Source organism: Lonchura striata, chromosome 3 (genome assembly GCF_046129695.1).
Source record: "Lonchura striata isolate bLonStr1 chromosome 3, bLonStr1.mat, whole genome shotgun sequence".
NCBI classification, from domain to species: domain Eukaryota; kingdom Metazoa; phylum Chordata; class Aves; order Passeriformes; family Estrildidae; genus Lonchura; species Lonchura striata.
The window spans coordinates 8769760-8777551 of record NC_134605.1 but is presented as its reverse complement, the minus strand read 5'-3'; the positions used below and the strand labels follow the sequence as shown (position 1 = coordinate 8777551).

Genomic DNA, 7792 nt, shown 5'->3' with positions numbered 1-7792 from the left:
ATTCATTTAAGTATTGCAATAATTTTTATTAATAAGGAGCTGGCTGCTTTTAAGCCATCCTTACAAGGAGGTCCTGGTATTTCCCCAGCCCAGGCTGGAAATCAATTTGCCCTTTCTGTTAAGATGTCACCGAGATAAAGACACCACTATTTTACAAAGGAGTCCCTATGAAAAAATGGATAAAATAGCCTGTCCAGGCCACATAGAAGTCTGCTTTTGTCAGCAAAATATGTTTGGAATCTTCTGGATTTGATCTGCATAGCCTGGGAGACCAAGCACTAGACTCAGTGTGGATTGAGTAGTGGGCTTCCCCTCCCAGGAACCCGTGGAACACACCTGACTGAAATCCAGCACTGGTGACAGGGCTCATCACCTTGTTTTCCTTAGAGCACCCTTGCATACCTTCAGAAAGAGCAAGCAGCAAAAAGGTAGTGAACTGCTTCACTAAATACACTTTGAGATACACGACTGGGCAGGGGGAGGAGGGCCAAGGCAGAGGATAGGGTTCAAGGCATCAAGACCTTTAAAACCAGCCAACAAGAAATGATTGAGACTAAATCAGGAAAAATTTCCTGGTTTAATTTTTTTCAAGCTCCCTCTAAGTGATAATACTGCATACAAGACTTTAAAGGTGCTTCCTTAATTAATACAATATTAAATTATGTCTTAAAAATAATAGAATTGCAGAATTTCAACTGTTTATAATAAACACATTAGCTTATTTATTCCGCATGAATAATGACAGACTCAGTGTTAAAAATAATGCAATTATCCTGCACAATGATGAAATAAGACCATGGCTCTTGGAACTTGTGTTGTCAGGAGAAGGCTAATAAGAAATTTAAAAGACTGAGCTGTACAATCACAACAGTGAAAAAGATAAAAGTTAATTGGATGACTGCCTGCATTTCCATTTGCTAGAATCAGTACAGACAACATTAGTAGGTACTTATTTACTGTCATGACAAGCAGTCTATTCCTTAGCACACTCATCTGTGATTAGGCTGGGACTCCAGTATTACTTGTAGAAAAACAAGACCAGCTTCTGCTCTGTCCCTAAATACAGGGGACAATCAAGAAAATAACACAAGTCAAAATTCCTGAGTGCTTCCTCTTAGACACTCTTAATTTCATTCACAAACTCTACTGGCCAGAACTGTTACTGTTAAATATGAACTGCCCGTGCAGAAATGGGTTCTAAGGATCAGTAAAGCATCTCTACTGAAGTCCTTTATAAATATACAGTACTTTAGCCCAGTTCAATCATTAACTGGCCACAGGGCTTTCAAGAAACAGCTCGCTCCAGCAGGCAAGGCCAGAGGTTCTTTCCCAGTGCTACTGGCCATGAACTGCAAACATCAGTGCAGACAGAGAGCGACATACCCCACCCACTCTAACAGTAGGAATTCAGCCTTAGTTTGGTAAAGAACTAGGTACGGCTGCATCACAAAAATCACACGAATGCAACAGCCTTGGTGGAAATCTTAATCCTTATTTCAGGTACAAGGGGGTCTTAGGCGTATTTTGGTTTACCGCTAAAGCACAGAAATCTTTTTGCCACGCCAACTTCAGCTACAACCACCGATGCCCCCCTTCCCAGCCAGGATATGTTTGCTCCATGAGAACACGACACAAAGCAGAGAGAGTTGCCTAAAATCGTGTACTACCAGACTGTGATTTGCCATCAGACACGTCACAATTTTTCACGTTTTTCACGCTCTCCTCTGTCACTGGGTCCTCCATGGGGATTTCAACATCACTTTTCTTCGAACCATTGTCTGTGTGCTGTGCAGAAAGGGAGTTTTCACTTTTCTCCACATAGCCATTCGTTTCAGCCCGGGGGGGCTCCCTCTGGCTGCAGCACAGATGAGAGTCACAGGCTTTTGAGATGCAGGCTGAGCTGCACAGCAGATGTGAGGTCTTGTGGTCAGCATACTCGGGCTGGATGGTCACGGAATGGATTCCTGCCTCGTGGAAAACCTTCCGTATTTGGTAAGCAGCACCTTGGTAATCAGAGGGGGTTTGGCACTTGATATGAAGAGTGGCGATGTTCCTCCCACTTGCAAGCTCCCAGACGTGCACCTCGTGGAGGCTCCTCACCCCTGGTACACGAGCTAGTCTGCCAGCTGGAAGACACAAGGGAAAGGTATTGGGGGCTTTGGTGCACTGGCTAATTGTCAGCTGCCTCACTAGGCACCCTATCCAAAAGCAGCAGTGTCAAAACTATCATTTTAGAGGAGATATACTTGATATAATGTGTCTACACCCAGCTGCCTTCAGCTCAGCCTCCAGGTGACAAACATGGCATGCTTCGTCTGGATTCACCTGTCCCTCAGGCTCCCTAATGGCAATTGACCAGCTGTTCACAGAGGAAATATTACAGCATCACTTCCTCCATCAAGACCCCACATCTTCTGGTTTCTTTAAGCCCTGAGCATGAGGGAATTCCAGAAATACCCAGTGTTACTCCACAATTAACCAGTGTGAACAGCACCTAAGAGCTATAAAGTTAGCCAACCCTAATGGAAATTTCTAAGATGTTTTGGAAGCTTTTTGGAAGCAGCCACTGCAGGGTTGGAAAAGATTGTAACTCAAAGTTGCTTCTTTCACAAATAACCCACACAAAGCATTAACAGCTCAAGACCTGGTATGTTTGATGTATTGTTGGAGTACCACATTCTCAAAATGCATGCTTTAACTAATCCACAGAGATTTGAGTCACGTTGCTAGGACACAGGCATGTGACTGTTTCTCAGAGTTCTGGAGAATTTAGAGCTATTATAAATAAATAATCCAAACATGTCATTCCACAAATAAGATATGCATTGAAATACACCATTAAAATGAACAGCATTTCAACAAGAAATTTGACTTACTCAGTAGTTGCATATCAACACCTTTGGGGACCATCTGCAACAAAATAGTTGAGGTCTCCTTTATAAGTGGGAATGCTGAAGACAAGATGATGAACACCATAACTATTGTCAGGCTTGGGTCAATGTAGCACTGCCAATTACACGGAGCATCCCCCAGAGGACGTACATAGAAGATTGTAGCAGTAACTACCACGACCACAGATCCAAGTGCATCTCCCATAACATGCAAAAGAACACCTGAAACAAATGGCACAATTTCCATTAGTGGGGTGGGTTTGAGGTATTTTGCTTTTTTTTTTTTGGTTTTTTTTTTGTTTTTGTAGGGGGAGGTGTAATTCTGTGTTTTTCAAGTATGTTTCATTTGACAGGAGGAATGCAATATTCCAGCCATTAAAATAATAACCAAAGTTTTCAGTAACAGTTTTTGGAAAAAACAGCAAGAGAAATACTGACTCTGAAGCACTGCTGTTTGAGTGGGATGCATTATTAAGCATGTAGGGTGTGCTAATGACTGCTGCAATGCCATGGTAACACAAAATGCGCTTGCTTAAATGCATGAAGATTATTAATCCTGCAAGATGCTGGCACGTTAAATCCAAATTAAAAACTGATGACTAAATCTATCCATTCTGCGCTGAAAGTTGAGAGCTGCAGACCACCCCCAGTAACAGTTACCTTCCCCCACCAGTTTCTGTGACACTGCTGAAATCTGAAAAATTGCCTATGTGAAATCTAAGCTGGCTCTAAATACCCTCAGACTCCAATTTTTAGATCAAACTAGATTACCAGTCATATTAAACCTTGTTCCATCAATACTACTAGCCTTCAGACCTGCCAGCAATCAGAACCTGGTTCTAGAGTCAGTCACATGGTTTAATGCCTGGACTACTCTGAGAGGAATGCTGGGTACCTCTTTTTACATGTTATAAAGATGGTTTTATTCAAAAGGTAAAGACATAAAACAGGCTCTTACAGTAACATATTTAGCTGCTCTTTAAACTACAAAGACCAAAGCAGTCTTTCTGCTACAGAGTTGCAATAATCCAATAAGTGCCTTTCTCTTCTATTTCTTTTTACTCCTTTACATAAACCTCCCTTTTCCCATCAGTGCTCAAACATACTCCAGTTTTGTTAGATTTTACTGTTCAGACTCAGATTTTATTCCAGCCCATGCCTGAATTGAGAACACCTCTCCCTATACGAAGTGAATTTCTTTGTCAATGTTTTTTGTTTGGGGGCTGTGAGAGAAGAAAATGAACCATCTCTTTTTAACAGCACTACAGCGAGAGGCTGTAAAAGGCTCACCCAAAACTCACTAGCAACCCAGCAAAGAGTTTTGATGGTGCTGGATACTGGATTAGCCCTAGAACTCTGCCCATGCTGGTATACCAGCTCTGTACACACACCTTGATCTGTGTGAGAAACAAAGGCCACAGCCTCTGGAGTGTCTCCAAATCACTGGGCCAGATAAGAAAGTACAAGCTCCTGGTGAGTCCAGCTCTTTCTGCTGGAGTCAGGCATGTTCTGCCCCATTTGGCAGACTACCACGGGGTTTTACTCCTCCTAACAGTGTTGCAGTGTTCCCTTTTCATTCACAAATAGTCCTGATTCAGCATGGGCTATCAGCTGTTGCACTAACAAGAGGGACAGGCAGGATGCAGTTGCATTGCCCAGGCAACTAACAAGAGAGCACAGCTTATAAAGAACAGGAAAATGTTTCAGAAAGCCTTCATTAGAGTTAAGAAGAAAAGAACTATGTCAGAATTTTGATGAATTGGTAACTGAGAGTACAGAATTTGGAAAAATGTTTATCTTACATTCTTAACATCATTAATTCATACACCCTGGCAATGCATCACAGAATTAGGGCTCAGACAGAAATGTGTCAATTTCCCTATCAAATCCCAAAGGCTATGATTATAAATTGGAATAAAAAAAATTAATTTTTACTAAATGAAGTCAGTATGGTAAGACCATATGTAGCAGTTTCCAACAGCTTGCATTTCAAAGTCTAACTGAACTACTCTGCATATGCTCAAGTAGTAAAAGGAATAATTTCACACTACAATAATTAATCCTGCCAGGCAGAATCAATGGATTCCTGTTCCTACCAGTATAAAATTAAGGAATCCATTACTCTGCCAATCCATTTTGTCCAGCCATGTTTTTTCAGGGAGACTCCTATTCCACAAAAAAAGAATTTTTTGCCAAGTGACTATGAAGTAAGTACAGCTTGTAACTAACTTGAAAGGAAAAGTATGGATTAAAACAGAATTTCGAAGATACATATCTTTATAAATATTCCTTGCTTCTGTAGTCATAAAGACAATAAAAATAGATTTTGCAAAGGTGACATACCAAAGTAACACTTAGTTATTTAAAGATCTGTGTCATCTTTGATTTTTAAAAATAAATTTTTATCACAAAATTCCTTATCCTTCAGACATGTTTTGTAAGCTTCCAGCATCTTTATACCTAAGCACTGTGGTTCAGGCAAGCAAGGCCTTCTCTAAAGTAATTGGTTCCTTACTCTTCTCCATCCCTGAGTGTGACAGTTTGCTACCACTATAATGCCTTAACATCCAGTGACACCAACTTCTAGACCTTCAAGCAAGTGTTGTGGCCCTAGCACTTGGTTTGATTTTCCAAAGCATCTTCCCTTATAGATGCATTTGTGTAGTTCTGCAAACACTTTGAAAGACAGACAGACACACACGGGGAAAAAAAAAAAAACAGTAAACCCAAGTGCTTGACTGCTGCATTGACCTCTCAAGCTGAATCCATGCAAAGCAAACTCATACTGCCTTGGGGGAATATCAGCTGCTGATCAGTGACCATAAGAGACCTGAAACTTCTGTTCTGATTGAGGTTTCTGACAGGCCTTTCCTTGGGGACAAACTCATTATTTCATATTCTCAAAGACATTTGCTTTTGGCTCTGCTCAGAGTAGGTACATAAATGCGTATGCAGAGAAACACCTACACAGACAGGGAGAGACATGTGGGTAATTTATTCCTAGGAGTAGCTTTATGTTTCACTCCATAGATTCCCAGAGAGCTGCCAAATTACAATGCAGGAAAGGCTGATCCTGTCACACACTCTCACAGGAACTGGTTCACACCTGCAAAAACACCATGCTGAAGCACCAGTTTTAGAACGCTTTTTCTTATGCTGACAACTAAACATTATCAACCTTGGGATTTAGAAGGATTTATGTTTTCTGCCCAAAAGCAAGGTTGAAAACTGCTCAACTACTCCTACATCAGTGATACTCAAAGATGCACCTCACAGCTACTTGTGTTACCTTCCTGTAAAACCTCTAATGACTTGAACTTAGTGCAGCAGGGTTTGTGTCCTTTTCATGTGTCCAGCTGCACTCTTCTAAGAGTAAAAATCAAAACGTGAGCATGCTCAAAGCCAAATCAGCATGACACTATTTGTTACTACTTATGCTATTCCATATAATAAAAATCTTTCTGCTAGAGATAACTGGATCCAATTACATGGATGAGTCCTGGACTTCTCCCTTTCTTATTTATATTTTGGGTGTGTATGTAAATCTGAAATGAAAACCATAAAGTGTTTGAAGTTAATTTAACATTAGCAGTATACTCCAATGCCATACCTCTGATGTTCAAAGCTTCAGACTTTTTCTCTTTTTTCTGCTCAAACCCCTCTTCAGGGCTCTTTTGGTCATTTGGTGAATCACCTGCATTCAAAGAAGAAACGCTGTGTTGTGTATAAGTTCTACAAACAGAAAAAACATCAACCTTCTCAAAACCAACTTACTTTAAACATGACAAGAAGTAAAACAAAAACAACCCAAAACATTTCCCACGCATCTCCCTCGGCAACACCTCCTTCCCCCATCCCGGGGGCACGCCCAGCAGCCCAGGGTAAAGTACAAGGTGAAAGAGGCTCCGGCTGCCTGAGTGAACTCGGTGAACCCCCGGGGCCCACGAGTGGCCTTGGGGCGCTGAAAGGACCCAGAGGATTGGGCCAACAGCTCTGGTCCCGAGGGAAAACGAGACGGAGAGAGGGGATGGGGAAGGGTGCGGGAGGGTGAGAGAGATGCTGGAGGGAGGGGTGGGAGAGATGCGGGACACGAGGGGAAGGCGAAGCGCAGCCGAAAGGCACCTGCTTCATCTTCCTCGCCGTTCGGGATGCCACCGGGCCCGTCCCGCAGCGCGGCGGCCGCGGGCGGAGGCGGGGACGGGGGTCGCCTGCGGCAGCAGGCGCCCCAGTCCTGGAAGACGAGGAGCCCCACGACGTTGACGGCGAGGCCGAGGGTGCCGACGATGAGCACCAGCTGGGCGTCGTCGATGGGCTCGGGCCGGGCGAGGCGGAGGACGGAGTCCACGAGGATGGTGAAGCAGAGGGCGGTGAGGAAGACGGCGTTGCTGAGCGCTCCCACCGCCTCGGCGCGGCTGTAGCCGTAGGTGGCGCGGGGACCGCGGCGGCTGCGGCGGGCGATGCGCCCGGTGGAGAGCCCCACGCAGAGGGAGATGAGGTCCGAGAGCATGTTGAAGGAGTCGGACACCAGCGCGATGGAGTTGCCCAGGTATCCGGACACCAGCTCGGCCACGAAGAAGCCGACGGTGAGCACCAGCATGAAGATGAGGCGGCACGTCTTGCCCGAGTACCGCCCCATGGCGGCCGGTAACGCTCCGCGCCAGCGCCGCCGCTCGCCGCAATAAGAGCGGCCGGCCCGGCCCGGCCCGCCCCGCCCGGGACACCGCCCCGGCCCGCCCCGGGCGCACCAAACCACCCAAACCACCCAAACCTGCCGTCGGGAGAAGCTGGACGGGCCGCGGGGGAAGCGCCCTCTCGGGCAGGCGCATCTACCCACGGCTGTGCCGCCCGCGCTCCTGCACGCCGAGCTGGAGCTTCGTTCCAGCGGAGGATCCAAGAATTAC

General features: G+C 44.9%; 1 protein-coding gene across 1 annotated transcript; it reads right to left on the bottom strand.

Moving 5' to 3' along the window:
* Window positions 1-547: 547 nt before the first annotated feature.
* Window positions 548-7555, bottom strand: LOC110479481 (calcium/manganese antiporter SLC30A10). Its single transcript, XM_031504242.2, has 4 exons — window positions 7014-7555; window positions 6502-6585; window positions 2877-3113; window positions 548-2126 (listed from the first exon to the last, which is right to left on the bottom strand). Exons 1-4 carry the CDS (start codon window positions 7525-7527, stop codon window positions 1651-1653), a joined length of 1311 nt encoding a protein of 436 aa, XP_031360102.2. The 5' UTR covers window positions 7528-7555; the 3' UTR covers window positions 548-1650.
* Window positions 7556-7792: the final 237 nt, after the last annotated feature.

Coding starts and splice junctions, on each gene's coding strand:
- LOC110479481 (XM_031504242.2), bottom strand. CDS start 7,527: ATGGGGCGGTACTCGGGCAAGACGTGCCGCCTCATCTTCATGCTGGTG. Junction 3,114..6,501: donor TGAAGCTTTGAACATCAGAG/GTATGGCATTGG, acceptor CATTTGTTTCAG/GTGTTCTTTTGCATGTTATG. Junction 2,127..2,876: donor TGTTGATATGCAACTACTGA/GTAAGTCAAATT, acceptor TGTGTCTTCCAG/CTGGCAGACTAGCTCGTGTA.